This window comes from Ascaphus truei, chromosome 6, assembly GCF_040206685.1.
Source record: "Ascaphus truei isolate aAscTru1 chromosome 6, aAscTru1.hap1, whole genome shotgun sequence".
NCBI lineage: Eukaryota > Metazoa > Chordata > Amphibia > Anura > Ascaphidae > Ascaphus > Ascaphus truei.
Window position 1 is genome coordinate 85,023,589 of NC_134488.1, and position 20,543 is coordinate 85,044,131.

Sequence of the window (20,543 nt, forward strand, 5' to 3'; positions counted from 1 at the left end):
GCATCACTGACACAAGCCCTCTGCTGTAATGACTTTTCACTTCAAAATAGAACACATATGATGTATATGTATCATCCATGATGTCATATCTCCCTCAAAAATGCAAATCACAAATGTTAAAATATAAATAAACACTCTCCTTCATTGCCTATTCTTTCTTATTCAGCTCATTATATTGAAGAACCGACAAGTCTTCATACAAACAGATGTTTAGGTTTAGCAAGCCTGCTGGGTAATGCTAACTAGGATTTGGTCAAGGGAAGATACAAAAAATAAATTGATTAAGGGTATTTCTGCTTTACTGCATACATACATGTATGTAAGTATGTATGCATATATGTGCAGAAGTACATGCATGTATTTATAACTGCAGAACAGGGCTACTCAAATGATGGAATGTGGTTCCAAAAGAAGGCATTTGATGATGATGATCCCACTCAAGTCCCTCTCTGCTCCATATCTCATAACACAACTCAACTGGAGGAAGAGGTCCAGCCATGTCCCTAATTGTTTGAACAATATACCTTTAAGAAAGACTCTATGAGTCAAGCTGTAGCTAAGGGGTGGCCAGCTCCTGTCCTCAAGGGTCCATCACCAGGTCAGGTTTTGATCAGGTTGATTGAGCCATCTGTGCTGAAGCAGGAATAGCCTTAAAACCTGACCTGTTGGTGGCCCTTGAGGACTGGAGTTGACCACTCCTGTTGCAGCTATTCCTTTTAATTAAACCTGATATAACCTGACATTAGTTTTCAATTTTCCAAAGCATTTGCAAAACAAATTTCTGTTGGTGATACATTTAAACAAATCGTCTTGTGTTGTCCACACAGATTATTTTTCTTTTGGTCTGATATGTTAAAGCTGCAGTTAAAGCAATATCCTACATGTGTTTTTTCCTCAATAAATCAGTTCTGTACTATGAGAGAATACTTGTAGCATTTAAAAAATAACCAATTTTAAAGACATTTTAATGTATTCTAATGTAACAAGCATTTTTGTTCCTATAGCAACCATTTACAAAGTCACATCCCCTTCCACTTGTGAAACAGCATCACCTTTTTGAGCCCTGCCCTCTCTCTAGCAGTGAACAAATTGAATCTAGTGCCTGCCTGGTCACATGATCTTCCTCACAGAACTTTGCCTGTGAGTGAAGCAGAAGATTACCCAAGATGCATTTAGTAAACCCCGAGCCGAATCTTCGCTGATCGATCACATGAGAACGGATTGATTGGCAACTTAGCTAATCACTTGTCAGTTTGTAGATTGTATTGATGCACATATTGAATTTAATATATATATATATATATTTATTTTTTTAAACGACAGCTTGAACTGCAGCTTTAAAGTATTCCAGACATATATTTTTTTACATTTCGGGGGAAGAGTATGAAATAGTTGCTCTTTCATTAGTACTTCTTATATCACAGCCGAGAAAACGCTAAAAAAGGGTTAGGGCAATGTTGTTTGGGTTTGATTTTCCCATGTTTAGCTTTAAAATGTTTTGAACAGTTGTAATCTTTAAAGTTATTTTATTTTCAGCTGTTCATGGACATTGGCTATGTGTCTTACTATGTATTGCATAGCAGAAATGGGGTTAGTTAGTTACTGTTCATTTTCAATTGCATCATCATCATCATTCTATTTTCAGGTCATGCATTTTCCAATATGTTCTCCAAGTTGTATCTGTTCTTTTAAACACTTGCTTTACTTACATATGCTGTTGATCAATGCAGAATGCATGTACGTGATATACTGAAACCAAATGATGTGTGATTCTCTATCTTGTCTGGTTTCAATTAAATAGTACAGATTGTAAGGTTTTTTTTTTAATATGCCCTTTTTTTTCAAATTTAACAGTGTTCAAATTTGTTTTTCATTTCATGGGATTCAACATTTAAGAATTCCTTTTCGCTTTACAAAATCAATATGTAGAAGCTTATTGTACTAAAAATGTTCTACATATGGCTTTATTATTTTTTTAAGAAGTTTATGAGCTTGTGCTACTGGCTGAGATCACGATAGATTAATTTTACAGTGATATTAATAGCAGATATTTTTTTATTATACAAGATAAGTATAACTTACGCAATATAAGTAGTCTTTGCATAAATGCATACAAGTAAAGTAAAATTATTCTGTAATAAATGAAATATGGTAATAAGGCTTAAGCCAATGTATGCGGTCGTTTTATGTCAATGTTGAATGTAGTTTTATTCCTAAAATTATATTGCAGATAAAGAAAATTTGTATGTTGGATATAACAATTAATAGCACCAATTTTTTTTACGTGAACAATTTTCAATCCAGTGTCTTTAGTAAAAAAAAAAAAACTTTTTTTATTTTTACTATTTGAAAATAATATCACCATCAGGAATTACATACTATGTTCAATAAATACAAAAATATCCTACATACTGTACAAGGCAACTTATTCTCTGTATACATGACATATTGGATAAATAGTATCAGTGGAAATTCATCTATATTTATATAAAAGAAAACAAAAAAAGAAAACCATTATTTTGCTTTGGAATATTACAATTTGTCAGTGCGAAAGAGCAATCAAATATACAGATGGGCAATGATGATATATTGGACTAACACGATCTTGCAAACTTTCATGCACAGATCATTTCTTTGCACATTATAGCTGATACATGGATATGTTTTTGTTGAAAATGAAACCTTACAAATAAAGTGCCCTTTAAAGGTTAAATAGTGTTAAAATATAAAAAGAAAATTTGTTTGACAATCATTTTGAATGCAAAATAATTTAAACATTGGTAAGCACCTTATGTCACAATAATATGATAATACTGTTCCTGTACAACATTTTAATTTTCTATTTCCATCATCCAAAATCCCAATTATACGCAGGTAAGTCTACATTCCTCTACCAAATCCACTTGCTCATACCCATCTAGTAACATACTCTCTAACTCAGTGGTAGCCAATTACAGTCCTCAAGAGCTACCAACAGGTCAGGTTTTCAGGATATCCCTGCTTCAGCACAGGCAGCTCAATCTGTGCTGAAGAGCCACTTGAGCGATCTTCAACTGAGTCACTGAGCCGCCTGTCCTAAAGCAGAGATATACAGAAAACCTGACCTGTTGGTAGCTCTTGAGGACTGGAGTTGGCCTCCCCTGCCCTAACTTAAGTGGTATGTTCATTTCATTTAGCTTTGGACCCCCACCGTTGTCAGAACACCACCTGAAGTTTATGTTGAAATAGAACTTTGGTTACACATTGAAACGTTCACAAAGGCCAGCACTATGTGACATCGACTTTCAAATATGCTCATAGATCATTAATAACTATCACTTACCTGGACATATTTTGTTTAGTAAACATCTTTTCGATTCAAATTACAATTTTACTACCACAAAGATCATGGCTGCCATTTCATAGCTGGAATAGTATAGAACTGATGTTTAAAATCAGAGAGGAGACGTGGTCTGGTTTATGCATAATTGTTTTTGCCATGAAGATGGAAATATGTTTGTTCTTCACAACACTTGGAAGCTTTAGATGAGGTATGGGCCCCAATGTATTTCTTTCCAACTTTATTAACTTGCAATGCCATCAGGCTACGTGGCAACCTTTATTTTGCCAGAACTCCGAACTTCTTCACAGAGTTTTGGCAGTTAACTCCTTAGTTGCTCAAAGTGCAAATAAGAGAAATCTGTGCCTCGCAGAGTCTTGGGAAATGCATTATCACTGCCGGAATTCATTTGTTTCAGAGAAATAGTTCCAATTTACCCATTCATACACGCAGACACACACCATACACACCCTCACATCATGCTTCTCAGATGTAGTACTCTTGGGTGTAGTTTCAGCATCCGTAATATCAAGAGCCATAAATGTCCTGCACAATGATGCTACTTTGCTTTGAAATATTTACATTTCCTCATGTGCTAATGCGGAAGCTTGTCTGACAATTCATTTCTTTTCCACGAAGTTACACTTCTCTGAAAAGAAGAAGAAATCATTACATATTAGATTCAAATACTAGAGTTCATGATAGCACATTTTATGCATACCAATGCACATCTGCGTTACCCCAAAGGGGACAGCCTGATGGGGCTCCCCAAGAGCACAGGACCAGCGTGCTAAGGGTTAACATTTGCTTGTACTTTGTGGAATGTCAACCCCACCCACTGGAATGTTAATGAGCTAAGAGGATACAAAGAACTGTTTGTTCACAGCTGCATTGGATCTCAACCACCCCAGTGTACATCTGCATTGCCCCAAAAGGCGGACAGCCTTTGGCGCAGCCGAAGGGCAGCCAAAGGGTGTGGGCCGTTTGCTGCTATTCGCTGATGTTTGGTAATGTTAAAGCTGCTCTATTTTAATCTGAGACTCACAAGTCCATTATCCCCTGTACCGAATTTTCCAACTTTTTCTGACCATGAAATGTCTGTGAATTGACTGTATAACCCAGTGGTTCCCAAACTTTTTCGGTTCAAGGCTCCCCAAGGCAATCAGGATTTTTTCGCGGCGCCCAAAGTAAAAACAAAGGTGTATATACATACCTAACAGTTGCAGTGCACATTTGGTGTCTCTCTCAGACACTCTCTCTCACACACTCTCACTCTCAGACCTCTCTCTCTCACACACTCTCTCTCTCTCTCAGACCTCACTCTCTCTCTCTCTCTCTCTCTCAGACCTCACTCTCTCTCTCTCTCAGACCTCACTCTCTCTCTCAGACCTCACTCTTTCTCTCTCTCAGACCTCACTCTCTCTCTCTCTCAGACCTCACTCTCTCTCAGACCTCACTCTCTCTCTCAGACCTCACTCTCTCTCTCAGACCTCACTCTCTCTCTCAGACCTCACTCTCTCGCTCTCAGACCTCACTCTCTCTCTCTCAGACCTCACTCTCTCTCTCTCAGACCTCACTCTCTCAGACCTCACTCTCTCTCTCAGACCTCACTCTCTCTCTCTCAGACCTCACTCTCTCTCTCAGACCTCACTCTCTCTCAGACCTCACTCTCTCTCTCTCAGACCTCACTCTCTCTCTCTCAGACCTCACTCTCTCTCTCAGACCTCTCTCTCTCAGACCTCACTCTCATACCTCACTCCCTCTCATACCTCACTCTCTCTCTCAGACCTCACTCTCTCTCTCAGACCTCACTCTCTCTCTCTCAGACCTCGCTCTCTCTCTCTCTCTCTCTCGCTCAGACACACACACACACACACACACACACACACACACACACACACACACGCACACACACGCACACACACACTCTCTCTCACAGACTCTCTCTCTCTCATACAGACACTCTCTCTCTCAGACATACACTCTCTCTCTCTCAGACACTCTCTCTCTCTCAGACAGACTCTCTCTCAGACACTCTCTCTCTCAGACAGACACTCTCTCTCTCTCTCTCTCAGACAGACTCTCTCTCTCTCAGACAGACACTGTAACCATGTATTTTTTATAACTCTCTGCCCAGGACATACTTAAAAACGAACTCTCAATGTATTACTTCCTGGTAAAACATTTTTATAAATAAATGCAATGCCAAATATGCACCAGCTCTTCTATCCCATTGGTTTGATCTCTATCTAACCAACTTAAATACAGAGAACACATACTGATCATCTTAAATATCCCTTCCTAGTATTGTAACTAACTGATGAAGGGTCTTGTAACCCAAACGTTATGGGACCATTTTGACACAAGGGGCTATGACTTCCAGTCCCACTGCGCGTTGATATGGCATCCTTTAAGCCAAGTATAATATGCAATGGATATATTGCTTCTGACATTGTTTAGATATGAGAACAATCATGTATTCATGGGATTTTTGAATTTTTCCATTTCTAATTTTGTATTGTTATGCTTTAAATAAAATATGTTGACAGATTTTTTGAGTTCTTGCATGGTATTACTTTGCTGGCCTTTGCAGTGTAAGTAAATTAATAGATAGCATAAATGTGGACTGTAATATTTTTTTATCTATATGTAGCTAGCTAATTACATATTCACAGGCTTTAGGGACATATTCTATATCCACCAAAGCGGCTGAACCGGAGTTTTCGGATGACTTCAATGGGGAATTTGTCTGAAAACGAGCCGAAAGGATACTTCGGCGGTTAAAGAATAGGCCCCTTATTATTTTTTGGTCAAAAGTACATATAAATATAAGAAATACTTACGAAGCAGTCAGAGTGGAGTTAAGGAGTAAAGTTGTTCTAATTCTGTACAGTTGTGCCAAAGTAAGTTTCCTGTGCTGAGCAGACTGTGGATCTGACATTGTCCGTCTGGCACTGCCAGAAGCATTATCATTGTCCAATTCCCTCTCATTTTCATCAGCAACATACTGTTCTGTGAAAGAATGACTGTACACACGTATTGTTGAGTCTAGCTCAATTTCTTGTACGGAGTGAAATTGCTCATGCTCTGAAAATGGATCCTGTAATTTTTCATCCTGTGTTGCATAAACATCCGTTTTTGCAGATCCAATGTCGTCAGCTTCTGAAAGTTCTGATGAACTGCTACTACAGCTACTTAAATTAACCACTATTCTGCCTGAGCAATCTGACTGAGATCTGGGTTTTATTACATGTACTCCTTCAGCTTGATTTATTGTATGTTCAACCGTGCTAGTCCTTTGAAATCCATTTGGGACACCATATGTACTCTCCTCGTTGTGGCTATCTGAATTCAAAAAATGATCCGGCCTTGGAGACATAAAGAGTTCACATAAGCTTTTACTTTGAAGAAGGTGAGTTTCTTCACTAGTGCGAGTGGAAGGACATGTAGATATCAGATTAAGAAGGTTGGCTTCTGACTTGGATTTCAAGACCTTAGACTTACATGGCAGGAATTGGACAGGAGTTCTCCTGCGGAGTTTAGGGGAAGAAGAGCGCTGAGAACTAACTAACTCCCTCTCTTCTGCCATTTCATGTTGCTGTCGCTCCACAAACTCTTCGAGAGATTCAGGAGAGAGTGTCCCATAAGCACTGTCAATGGATGACGATCTACATTCATTTGGTTCCAGTTTTAGATAATTAGAATCAACAACTGGATGTATGTCAGGTGACTCCAGGCTTTCAACCATTTCTCTGGTTGGTGTGATGGATGATTCTGTAGTGCTAATAGAAGTTTCATCTGACTGAGAGCCAAAGGGTCCTTGTTCAGTATCAGGAGAAGAAAGTTCTTCACTGGCATCAATGACTACAACTGAAATGGTTTCTGTGGAGCTGTCTGATGGACTGAAAAAAAAATAACATTTGTATATAACTATTAATGTAATCAACATATGTGCCAATAAAAAAATGTAAGTTTCTGTTTTTTAATAACTGTAATAATACGATATCGATGTATCTAAATCTAAAACCGAGTAATTCAATATTTGTACACATTTGTAATGTGATTACAGAATTACTGTAAATGACACTCCTGGACACTCCAGTAGCAATTGTTTTTCCTATATGCATCGCTATATACTCGCCATTTAAATGACCAATCACTTCAGGTTTACCTTTGCTGCAAATCGAGATTGCTTCTGCGTAGAATGGTGGGGGAACTTGTTGCTGACGTCCCACTTTCCATATCTTCCTCCTCTTGTTGTTGAAGATGTTGCATCTGTTTTTGGTTTCGAAGACACTCTTGGCGCAATCTTTGCAGGAGGTTCTAAAAGATCATGATATAAAGAATCTGATTAGTGTCAGTCTCGCATCCAAATAATTGGGCTAAATAACATTGAGGTAAAAATTACTAAAGTAACATCAGTATCTTTAATTGGTAAACCTGCATTGACATAAGAAGCATAGCCCTCTCTGATTTTATAATAAAAAAACTCTCTGATGTAGTACTGAACTCCTACCATGCATGGTTATATGTTGGCTGAAGAACCTCAATATCAAACTACAATTGCACTGGATAATTGCTCATATAGAATGGGTTGCCTTAGTGGATGTGTAGGGGTTTACCTTGCCTAACTCAAATACATTTGGCACATCATTTATCATACCAGTGAGGTATAGAACAAGTTACTCAGGGAGGGGGAAATGCACGTTATAATTTAAGTCATAATGAGACATTATCTTCCGTTACAAGTTTGATGGCAGTAAATAAGACTATTACCGGCTTTATTTTTAAACACATTACCTGTGCATTGTAAAGTGCTTCAATCCAACCTCTACACAGTGACTGACCACTAGCTTGGAAAGTATATGCAGCCACTGCACTGTGGAATTCATTCAGATAGATCAACAAGAAGGAACCTGCAATGAAAAGGCAAACATTTAAACATACTGATTTATATCATCACTAGATGCTTTCTAAGTGTGTGCTAATAAGTGGTTATGTGTGCTGGTACACTCCCCTTGTTATACTTTGCTATATTGTTTAACAGCCATTTGAGTGTAAAGACAGAACTGCAAAATTATGGCCATTTGCGGCATTTTGAAGCAAGTACACTCTGTTAAATGTTTGATTTATGGAGACAATAAACTGAACCATCAGTCAAATATTTGTCTTTCAACACACGGTACATCTGCTGTACAAAATGCAAACAAAAAAAAAGTTTTTCCTTTGATGCTATAGTTCAATACAAGTATAATAAATAGAAAATGAATTGAAAAACATTGTTATCATAGCAGACAGTGACTGGACCACACCCATATGTTGTGAAAGTTAAGGCATTAAAATATATAGCATGATCAATTAATCAGATAACCCATTCCTCTTATCTACCTGAATTAAGTACATTTTAACTGGGTTTTCTTTTAGCACATACTGTAAGACTTGCGTTTTTCAAATTTGGTGTAAAAAAAATTAAAATGGGATTGTGGCGATAATTTTAATAATTACCGCTGTACTAGCTTAAAATTATGAATGTATAAATGGGTTGTGACATTTGTTCTCACACCTGTACTTAAAAAAATGGATCAAATTTTGCGTTCAATGACATTGTCGATAAAAATAAGTGTTAACGTATAGAAATCTGCTAAAAATGCAATTGTGTGTGACGACTGGTAGGGGTTGGAGTTGCCACACTTCTCTGTGATAATTTTGGGTATGTAATAGGATTTCTTACAAAACCCTATGGCAAAATGACTTAACCGCTGTGTTGCCTAAGGCCGCGCGCTACAGGGTGCGCGGCGCGAACAAGATACAGCCCACTATGGGGCCGGCCCTAGTCACTGCCTGCGCGTGCCTCCAGAAAGCGCGATGCGTGACCACCTTTGCCAAAAGACAAGAATTTTTTTTGTTCGCGCATCCCATCGCGACCCTAGGACCGCAGCTTAAACTGGTGCACGCTCCGGCAGGCGCTCCGACGCGCGCATGCACGCAGTGACTGGGGCCGTAGCCTTAGGTTACCAATGCTTTGTAAAGGAATGCATTCAGGCACCAAAGGGGCTAACATAACATAAACACCCTTAAAATAAAGTAAAAATAAATAACATTCTGATATATAAAAATTAAGCCAAGTGTCCAACTGGTCACGGGTCATCAATAACTAGCTTACCACTTTAGCTTCTAAGCGGTTAATATATTAATAAGTTCAACATTTATCCTAGGTTGGCTATCCTATGGCTATGGCTAATATTATGTACACAGGCAAGATAGGCCCAATGTCAGTCTGGGGTAGGAGATACAAATTGTTATTTCTAGGAATTGTCATGAATTGGAATTTAGTGAGTACCATGTGAATAAGTAATTTGTTGCCAATAGCTCATTGACATACATTTGCATATGCCACGGTCAAAAATAATGCTTACACATCGCGGCAGTAAATAAAAAACCTTATCGCTGCTTTAATGCTTGCAATATAGCTACAGTGAATAGGTCAATAAAAAATTATATCGCCATTTTCTTTCATTTATCGACGCTTAGTGAATCTAGTCATTTGACTATAAATAACATTATGTTGATACTTACCCGGGTCTTTAAGTTCTCTGCATATGATTTTATCCACCAATAAAGGCTGCCGAATAACTTTGGTTCTTTCCGCTTTCTTCACTGGCTTTGTGATGAGGAAGAGATCCGTGAACAGAAAACAATACACATCCATCTGAAAACAGAAATACATTGTTAATTGCCAATACAACGTTTTCACTACTACAACATTGACCACTTGTTGAGAGTTGTATTCGTATCTATCACGAGACACAAAAAATATTATGGAGAGTAAAAAAAAGTGACAAAAACCCTCCACCATACAGTGTACAGCAAATAAAAACACCCCTTATGTGCACATTCACATTTCTCAAGACAGGTGTACAACCCAGCTTTTCCCTGGTGTCTCTTAGCAACCAATGCTTCCACTGCAGCCAGGGATTCTGGGTAATGACATGCAAATGAGCTCTCACAGTGTGTCACTTTTTGCTTCCTGACCAATTTAACATGGACACCTATAAGGTTATGCCTGCTGTCTTACACAGCTTTTTCAGTACAGCCCAAGTTAAAGATGTGCATAGCCAGTAAAGATATTTTTATCTATAAAATATTGGTTTATTAAAACAGGCAATAACTGTACAGTCAGATAATTAAACAATATGTTTTGTTACCAATGAATGAACAAAACTTACTTCCAATATACAGAAAGATCTAATGCTCACTGTGAGCTATCGATTTGAAGACATGCGCACATCTGTGGTCGTGTGACCTTCAGTCACATGGTCTTAATATAGGAGTAAAGTGGTGAGGCGGTGCATCTGCTTGCCGGGAAAAATATGACCGGACTGCCATTGACTAGCACAAAAAGTATTTATTGGCACATAAAAAAGCAGCAAAGCAGCAATTTATGTGCCAATATACAGTTGTGTGAAAAAGAAGTACACCCTCTTTGAATTCCATGGTTTTACATACGGTATCAGGACATAATAACAATCATCTGTTCCTTAGCAGGACTAAAAACTAAGTAAATACAACCTCAGATGAACAACAACACATGACATATTACACCGTGTCATGATTTATTTAACAAAAATAAAGCCAAAATGGAGAAGGTGATTGTTATTATGTCCTGATATATAAAACCATAGAATTTAAAGAGGGTGTACTTTCTTTTTCACACAACTGTATACTTTTTGTGCTAGTCAATGGCAGTCCGGTCATATTTTTGCCATCAGGCAGATGCACCGCCTCAACACTTTACTCCTCTATTGATTCGCTTTTGGCAGGAGTCCGCTGACAGTCCTCGAGGATCCACGGAACAACGGAGTGAGTACATCGTCATCATAATCACTCCCTACACCATGGTTATGTACCACAATGCTGTGATATTGAGGAGTTAACACTTTTTGCCTTAAAGGATTAGGCTAGTTAACTTGCAGGCTACGTGGGAACTTTTAATGAGTATATTACAGGTAAGTGCTTTAAAGTGAATTCAGTGCCTCTCACTGACACCGTGGGACATCTCCTCTAACGCTTGATTACACTGTCTGAGACTTGTTCATATGCTGAGATTGATATTCATGTGTATGTTTATATGGACTTTCCTCAGGGAAGCATCGCTTGGGGGGTCTTTACTCCCACCTTCTCTATTACATGGTCTTAATATACTGCCATTTATGCCAAATATAGCAAAATATAATTGCATTGTGGCACATAAAACTTTTGCGGCGAAAATAAGGACAATATTGCGAAAAAAAGTTGCAACGCAAATTTGCAGACATTCGCACACTGTTCAAATGCATAATGCTCTCAAAAGCAAGGATACAACTGTTTCTGTGACTCTCACCTTGCTATCTTTCCCGTCCTTCATTTTAAGACTTCCTTCTAATAGAAGTTGTCGAGTATCATCTGGGGAAGTGCCAAGCATGGGAGCGGTTAGGTCCATCTTACAGAATTCTTTCAGTATCTAACGAGAAAAAGAAATGCAGACAATCTTATTAGAACAGGAAGGACAATGTTTGCCTGTGCAGAATATTAATTAGAAGTGGGCTCTGTCAGGCAACTTTCACATTTGCTTCATTACCTTATCCACTTCATCACTGCTACTCTCCACAGCTTCATAAGAATCAATGCGGCTGGTTATTGCTACCAGTCGCTGTTGTTCTTGTCTTTGGCGCATGCGTGAATTCACGTGATTGATGAAACGCTCCACTGAATTTATCTAGAGCAGTAATATAACAATGGCATTATAGACTTTACAAGTGCAAGATAGGGGTTATTGCTTAAGATAAAAATGTGTATCATTTATATGGATAAGTAGTGGTTTAAGACACACAGAAATATTTAGGATCCCAAACAGTCTAGCAGGCTGCAGTATATTTATGTTTATTATTATTTTGTATTTTATATTGGAGAGGGATAGGGCTGGTAGTAAAGGAATTGGGGGGTTTTGGTGTAGAAGGACCTATTATCTGCGAGTTACCCAAGCTTCTAGTGACATCGAGCAATTCACTTTATTATCTCTGAAACAGTGGGCACTTTGAGATATGGATTCAGTGTGCATTTAAAGTCTATATACATCACTCTACATACCATGCTATGTAACATAACACATAATAATTAATATTGTAAACTTGATCTAAAAAAGTGCATAGTGTATTGTGCAGTTCAACCTCTTCAATTGTTGTAATGTGGTTCATGTTTCTCACACACTGGCCATCTTAATGGGTGGATAAGGACTGGTCCCCAATATACTTCAGCTTAGTGGCATAGTTAGCTACCACCATCTGTATCCATTAAGGTACCTGACTAAAACACATAATGCAGATATTTACCATGAGAATGATGGACTCTCTCACTTGAGGGTCATCAGTCTTCTTGAGAATTGACTTGAGCAGTAGAGGATACTTAGTTAGACGTTGATGGGGCTTTACCAACATGTCACTCAGTTTCAAGCGATTACACTGCTTGTGTTTCTCGGACCACTGAGGAAGACAAAATCAGAAAGTACTTAAAGGAGCAATCCAAGCCATTTTTTTCTTCTCAAATTTTTAATACAGGTTTAAAGCACGGGGTATCCGGAGCTGAAACCCCTTAATCTCAACTCCCAGGACCCCCTGCTTCTGGAGATACCTCCGAAGGGGAGTGCCGGTATCTCTGCAGTTTTCAGCTTCCGCGTCACATGGGCCAATAGAAAGCCGAATCCGATGATGTCACAGCTTCCTATTGGCCGCTTTGAAAGGCAGACATATAGTGAACTCTGGAGTGGCTACCGGAAACCCCTATGGAGGTAAATGTCTCCGAAAGCAGGGGGTCCCAGCGTTGAAATGAATGGAGTTCAGCTCCGGAGACCTCCTGCTTCAATTCGGTATTAAAAAAAAGAAAAAAATGGATGTTCAAAACTTCAATAAAATATGAGTTATAAAAAATAAAAAAAAATGAAAAAAATAAAAAACGGCTTGGCTTGTCTCTTTAACATGGTGGACAAATATTAGTGATTTTGCAATGGAAATTTAGACATAAATGTTGTATATGACAACTTCTGCAACCTCATTACAATATAAGTAAGAACAAACTAAGGATCGCCCCTGTTTAATGATCAATTTTAGCAATGTTATTTTTATTCAATTGAAACCTCACCTTGATAACTTTTTTTTATCAGCATGATTTAACCTTTTTTCCGTTAAGGGAAAACACTTTTGGTTAATGCAGATGTGCAGTGATAAAAACTTACCGTTACATAAGATCTAAAAAGCTCATTGTCACGTAGCAGATTTCGCATATACTCCATGCAGCCTTCCTCCTCCATGCAGTATCTGATGTATGGCTTAAAAAGGGATTCAAACTGAAAATGAAAATAGAAAAAGATGAGTTGTACCTATATTTACACACACACACACACACACACACGTGGCCTTTGAAGAGGTAACGCTGTTATGTAGTCATTGGGTTGTTTCCAGTTCATCTCTCCAATCTACGCATTTTCTTTACATTGAAAAGGACTACTTTTGGAAAAACAATCATGCTTTTTTTTTTGCTCCTGAGAGACGATATAGTTATAGGACTTTATGGTGGAATATACCTGTATAATTGTGTTATGCCCATAAAGTGGGTTGTGAACAAGATTATACAGATTGCAGATTGTAATGTGTTTTGATTTGTTGCATCAGGTTTATAGTACAACATTCTTCAGAGGTAGACAAACCAGCAATGCAGTTTTATGCAGTCGAACAATCCTTTTGCACTGGAATTGATGAAGATCTTTAACAATGAGCCTTATCAGTTAGTGACCATTTTATATTACAGTGCAAAAATGTGTTGTATATATACGTCTGTTCTGTATAAATCACGGGATCACAAGTGTTTCTAGTAATGATTATTAAGCCATATGGTCGTACCATTTTGAAGCCTTTCTGGAAGTCCACTGGGTTCAATAAGCTCTTGGTCTTCCTAGCTTTCTCCAATACTGGCACCATCACATTGCACCATAGTGCTCTGTGCAGCAGAATGATCTCCTGAACATTGCTAAACAGCTTCTCTGGCTCCACCTATAGTAACAAAACAGAATCCATTTTTTAATGAGAAATCATAAGAATAAATATGGTTACTTTACGTATTTGATAGCAGTAAAATAAATCTGATAAAAGTAAAGCAGGGTCACAGGCAGACCAGAACCCACAGGGTGCTCAAACAATGTCTATAGCCAAATACCTAATGAACCTCAGGGTAGAGATTTCTTTGTCCTAATGTTTACTTTTATACCGGATGCATTTATCCCTATTTCTATTATTCTTCCCCGTATTATGTTTTGTATATTATCTCTATGAAGTGCTGCATACATTGATGCCATAATATAATTGGTGCAAAATATACACCTTTCATGAAGACTCATTTCAGGTACCCTCCCCTTCTGCCCCAAGGAGGAGGCACCCTAAATTATAGTGAGTTCTAATCTCTCCCTCAAGCGCTACATACAAAATGTTAGAGCACTTCATATTTGCCTTATTACAGAACCAATTTAGGGGGGGAAATATTATAAATGTAAGTCGCTTAGTAACAATAAAAATATGCATACTTTAAAACAGCAACTCTCAAGATTTCTTTCCTGAAAATATTTTATAAAGACATAAATCACGGCCTGAAGTATATGTATGGGATTGAAATGCTGTTTCCTTGTTTTTATTTCTTTGTTATGTTTATTTTCATCTGAATTTCAATAGTCTTTTCTGGAATAGTCAAATAGCAATTCATACCTCACATAATAGTCCCGATTCCTGCAGATTCAACAGAGAACAAAGGAAAAGCTGTGAAAAGAACAAAATAATTAATAAAAATGCTTTTTGTTTACCTGATGAAGTCAGGATCAAAACATTAGATAGCATGGCATACTGTAAGCATCTGCCTAACTGGAAAAGTGCAAGCTTACAAGTGTACATCTGTGCAAACACAATACAGATGGAACTCTATGCAACAGCATATACAACACTGCCTCTCATTCTAAGAAAGTTTAAAAGAGAGGCCAGAACTTTGATGAGGGAATAAAACTCAGGTCACATATATCCCTATTTTTTTTTTTTTACAGAAAAATACTAAGTTAAAATGTCTCATCCCTTACAACCCTGCTTTATACACATTTTAATACTGTGCTTTTGCCAAATTCTTCTAAAAGATCTACACGCTATATTACCTAGTAAATGAGTAGGAATATGATATATTCTGAGCAAATTATATTATTATGAAGCAAGGAACTGATTAATAAAGTTACGCTGGTCATGGTGTTATTTTCAAGTAAATAAAAAAGAACTTACATCTGTTATCACTTTCAACTTCTTTATGTATGTGGCTTCTGTGTGCAACAACTCCCAGATGGCCTCCTGCTGGTGGCACTGTCGCCTAGTCAAAGTCTGTTGGAAGATGAATGAATCTTAAGCATTAGGGATGATTTGAGGATCCTAAACAGCATCAGTAGCCAATTAAAAACTATTAGTACAGATATATTATAGAAGCACCGAGGATAAGGGGTTTAGCTGGAGACTTACATTAGCCTAGATCTCTTTTATACAGAGGCACATATATACTAAAACCTGATGGCGACAACTGACGTTTATATGTCTAATATATCATCAGCATTTAGTCAAATAAGTTAAATAAAAATTTTGCAGAAAATCTTTTTTCCTTGTTCCCTCCGCCATCAATTCTATTTCATACTCTCTCTACATATACACATATATTTATTTTTTTACCTCTGGAACCTCAATGATTTCCTGCCAGCTGTCTTCAAGACTCAAGTTGGTATCATCTTCTTCTTCCTCCCAAGAATCCTGATCAAAGCAGAGCTGCTGGGGCAACTTTGGCAGACCAAACATACTGTATGAATGCAGCTTGCTCTCCAATTGCTCCATCTTGTCTATCTCCTGATAAAACATGAGAAATATGCTCAATTGGTAATTGAATGCCAAACAGAATAAAAGCATAGTAAGAAGAGAAAAATCAGAATTAACCCAGAACTTCTACTTTCTGTAATATTAAATCACCAATTTAATTCAATGTTCTGATGACAAATGTGAAACACGAAACACTACTATGATAGCAAAACTTATTTTCATTCTTGCGTCAGTTTAGAATTAATTTTATGATGCAATTTGTATAATGCATCTCCGGGTGTCATTCTCTTTTTTTTTTAAGGCAAACCCTAATCTCCCCAAGCACACATGCTGCATGTGGCTTCTGAAGAAGGATATGAATCCAAATTGAGATCTTACCTTTAAAGTGAATCTGCAGCTAAAGGAGTGCAGTATTGTGAAAGTGACAAGTAGATGTTTGAAAGTAAAGCTTGGTAAATGTAGATGGGCTTATATATGTGACTGCCAATCCTATGCAGACTTCTAACAAGTCTGCAGCAATCAATGAATGCAAATGAGAGGGAGTGATGCTAATGTGATTAGCAGGGGAGCAGCGACACTTTGGGGCGAAGCAGATTCCCTTCTTTGTTATGCCGTTACTGTGGCTCGTGCTAGGACACTTGGTAAAGCCCATGGGACTATCACATTAAAAAAGAACAGCTGGTAAGAGTGGGCGAAGGTTGAATCATTGAATGAGCTTGAAACAATTGGAGCCAACCTGCCACTGCAAAATTATTGACGGAGTGACATGATATTAAGGGGGATGAGGCCCGCAAAATATGTGAATGGTAACAAAGAACAATATGAAGACAGCTCCAAATCCTTTTGTGTTAAATCACTTTTCCCTTGTATTTCAAATTGCAAATGGGTGTCCTGTGTTACTGTTAATTGTGAACCTGGGTGGATTTTTGTAGATATAAAAAAAAAATACAAGAATTACTATTCCCTCACAAAAAAATGTAAAAGCAAAATATATTATCTCTCACTTAAGGATTTGGGTATATCTTTTTCTGCCAGAAAAAAATGTTGAGCTGCATTACCTTTCTTTAGCATCATAAAATAACACTTTGTCTCCTTATCCTAACACACCCTCCCCTCCTATTCCACAGCCACACATGCTGTATCCTTACAAAAATAAACATTTGGTCAAACCTTCCTAAAACAAATTGTCTCTGGGTTCCCAAATGTGTGACAACTTGATTGCATAAAATAATACACATTTGCAGTTAAAAGGTTTAGTTAAAAGAGAGGTGATAACGGCAGTTTCCAGTCAAGTCATTTGAATGGGAAATGCCTCCTTAAATGATGGTAAATTGCATTGATACAACTATACATATTCTCAGGCGTTATATTAGCATACAACAAAGCACAGGCGGCTGTATTCTGAACAAAGCTTAAACATCCAGATAAATAGTGACGAATTATATATATATATATTCCCAGAATGCCTTGCTGCAGTGGAAGCACTGTGTGCTGGGTGATAATGGTGAAAGGCAGGGTTGCAGACCTGTCTATGACATGCCAATGAGCACACAGTAATAGTTCCATTTGCTATATGCTTTGCTGTGGAGGGTTTTTGTCCCTTTTTTTTACCCACCATAACTTAACTAAGTATGGTGAAACCTATCCCATGCTTCATTTTGCAAAGCCAGTACAGGCAGTCCTCGGTTATCCGACACAATGTGTTACTTAAAATGGCGTTGGATAGCGAAACATTGTAAAGCGAAACACGTTTTCCCATAGGAACACTGTATAAATGAAAGGTTCCGCTCCTGAAGGCATTTTTAATGCTAAAATACACAAAATATTTTACGCAGACAATAAGATATGCAGCACGCATAAATTATATAGTGCATATACTGTATTATATGTATAATATAACATCATATATAATATAATATAAAAATATAATATATTATATAGTATAATATATATATTATATATACATAAACGACTTTGCAAAGCGTTGCAAGAATGTTGGATAAGCCGTTTTGGCGTTGTAAAAATGAACATAGGTATGCATTGCATAGCGTTGGATAAGCCATTCGTTGTAAAGCGAAGAGTTGTAAAACGAGGACTGCCTGTATAACCAACCTCACACTGATGAGACCCATTAAGGTCAAAACACTCTGTATGTGGGTAGGTTTACTGGCTATGCATCTTTACCCAGGCCGTGCTCAAAAGCTGTAAAATGCAGCAAGCATGATCTTACAGCGGACCATGTCATATGGTTTTGAAGCAAAAGGTGGCACTGTATGCTCATTTGCATGTCATTTCCCGCAATCCCATGCTGCAGTGGAAGCACTGTGTGCTGGGGATAATGGTGAAATGCAGGTTTCCAGACCTGTCTAAGACATGCAAATGAGCACACAGTAATATTTCCATTTGACACACACACACACACACACCATATTTTTTTACTACTACATTATAAAAGGAGAGTCAGACAGGACACTGTTTTTTAGTAATGACAAATGTTAACCCCTTCCAAAGGGCTCAGTAACAAAAGGGTTAACGGTGTCCTCTTCCATTTATTGCTGCTGATGTCTAGTGCCAGGACCTGATTCCATATAACTCACTGCATAAACTACATCCACTGATATGTGCACAGAGATGCCACACAGTACGCTACACCAGGTTGCGCAAACTGGGGGGCGTCAGATTTTTGGGGGGAGCGAGATGCTTACAAAGGCCCCCAGCATTAAATTAAATGCTGGGGGACCACGCAAGGCCTCTGTATCATGTGACGTGATGTCACATGACCCCGGGTGTCACTTGACGCTTGAGACAAGGTAAGGGAAGGCAAAAGGTTTGCACACCCCTGCACAACACACATATACACAGACAACTGATTGGCATACATACATAAGCACAATACAAACATACAGTGATATTTATAGACAATTATATATACAGATATGCACATGCACACGCAAATGTAGAAAGATACACACAGATCTATATGTGTTTACAGACTTCTATATGCTGCTGAGATTGACCTGTGCTTTTCTGCATATTATAATAACAATAATATTTGTTTGTTCTTGTATAGCACTGCAAGTTTTACATAGTGCTTTACAGAGACATTTTGAAGACACAGCCCCGTGGAGCTTATCTATGTTTTTGGTGCCTGAGGCACAGGGAGATAAAGTGACTTGCCCAAGGTCAAAAGGAGCAGACACCCGGAATTGAACCAGGTTCCCCTGCTTCAAACTCAGTGCCAGTCAGTGTCTTTACTCACCGAGTTATCACATTAAATTCATGTTAGTGTTCTTTTATTTGATGGCTTTTAATTATTTGTACTAATACTAAAATATACAATCCTCTGGTTCTGTGATACATGTATGTATATCTTTATGTATATAGAGCCAACAGTGTACTCAGTGCTTTACAAAAACAATACAGTTCAGGGAATTCTAATAATACAGTATGCATAGCTTAGTCAGACAATAGGAAAGGAAATCCCTGAACCGGAGAGATTACAATCTAAGTAATGTAGAACATAACTAGTAGAGATGGGCTGTTTTTTTAGCGGATTTGGATTCGCCTCGGATCGGCTGAGTCCCTTGGTCCGTGTTTTTCTGTGAATCAGTCTCAAAAAGGGCGCTCTGTCTTTCTGGATTTATCTTTATCACTGGCAATCCACATGGCGAATTCTGTAATTCCGCAATCCGTTGGCGGGTTTTTAACAAAATCCAATCCGGATTGAAACTGGAACAATCCAACAATGGATTTTACACCGCGGAACGGATTTTGAGTGGAAAACTCGGGGGAAATTATAGGGAAACGGATTTTGACAGTTTCGGCCATCTCTAGTAACCAGTACCATGTAATGATGTCATGATTAGGTTGTGAAAAGCATACAAAAAAATGATTATTGTGTAGTTAGTGACTATTTATATTAGTTGAATGTTCTTATGGATCATAGAAATTCTGTTTTGTTACCTAATGCTTCACTAGTTTCACTTGAAACTTTGCCTTGTTAAAACGAGCCACAATTAGTAAGATCAAATTAGTGGATGGTCCTATTTGTACTAATAATAGCAATCAACATTGATGCCCTAGTTCTCTTGTTCTGTGCCATAGTGATTAGCACACTGATGGCTGCCTATACAAATTGCCATTAGCCACACAAAGAATTGAAAACAACTGAAATAACAATTCGATTGCTAGTTTAATAAACAAAACAACTTCTATTGTAAACTCTACTGGGCAGGGATTCACCTTCCTTGTTTCTTTTTGTATGTCTGCTACATTCTTGTCATTACCGCTTGAAAACGAGAGGTAAC

The 20,543-nt window shown here is 37.9% G+C and overlaps 1 protein-coding gene across 4 annotated transcripts in view; it reads right to left on the reverse strand.

The window, feature by feature from the left end:
- Positions 1-1,303: 1,303 nt before the first annotated feature.
- Positions 1,304-20,543, reverse strand: part of PLEKHG5 (pleckstrin homology and RhoGEF domain containing G5) — a 314,942-nt gene continuing 295,702 nt past the window's right edge. For all 4 annotated transcript variants that reach the window (XM_075604983.1, XM_075604980.1, XM_075604982.1 and 1 more), the window contains 13 exons: positions 16,096-16,266; positions 15,661-15,756; positions 15,106-15,156; positions 14,251-14,400; positions 13,587-13,697; positions 12,688-12,837; positions 11,937-12,074; positions 11,700-11,819; positions 9,896-10,028; positions 8,120-8,235; positions 7,491-7,642; positions 6,163-7,221; positions 1,304-3,968 (listed from right to left, as the gene is read on the reverse strand). In XM_075604983.1, coding sequence (XP_075461098.1) covers positions 3,959-3,968; positions 6,163-7,221; positions 7,491-7,642; positions 8,120-8,235; positions 9,896-10,028; positions 11,700-11,819; positions 11,937-12,074; positions 12,688-12,837; positions 13,587-13,697; positions 14,251-14,400; positions 15,106-15,156; positions 15,661-15,756; positions 16,096-16,266 — 2,457 coding nt within the window. In that variant the 3' untranslated portion in view covers positions 1,304-3,958. The remainder of the gene's footprint in view (positions 3,969-6,162; positions 7,222-7,490; positions 7,643-8,119; positions 8,236-9,895; positions 10,029-11,699; positions 11,820-11,936; positions 12,075-12,687; positions 12,838-13,586; positions 13,698-14,250; positions 14,401-15,105; positions 15,157-15,660; positions 15,757-16,095; positions 16,267-20,543) is intronic.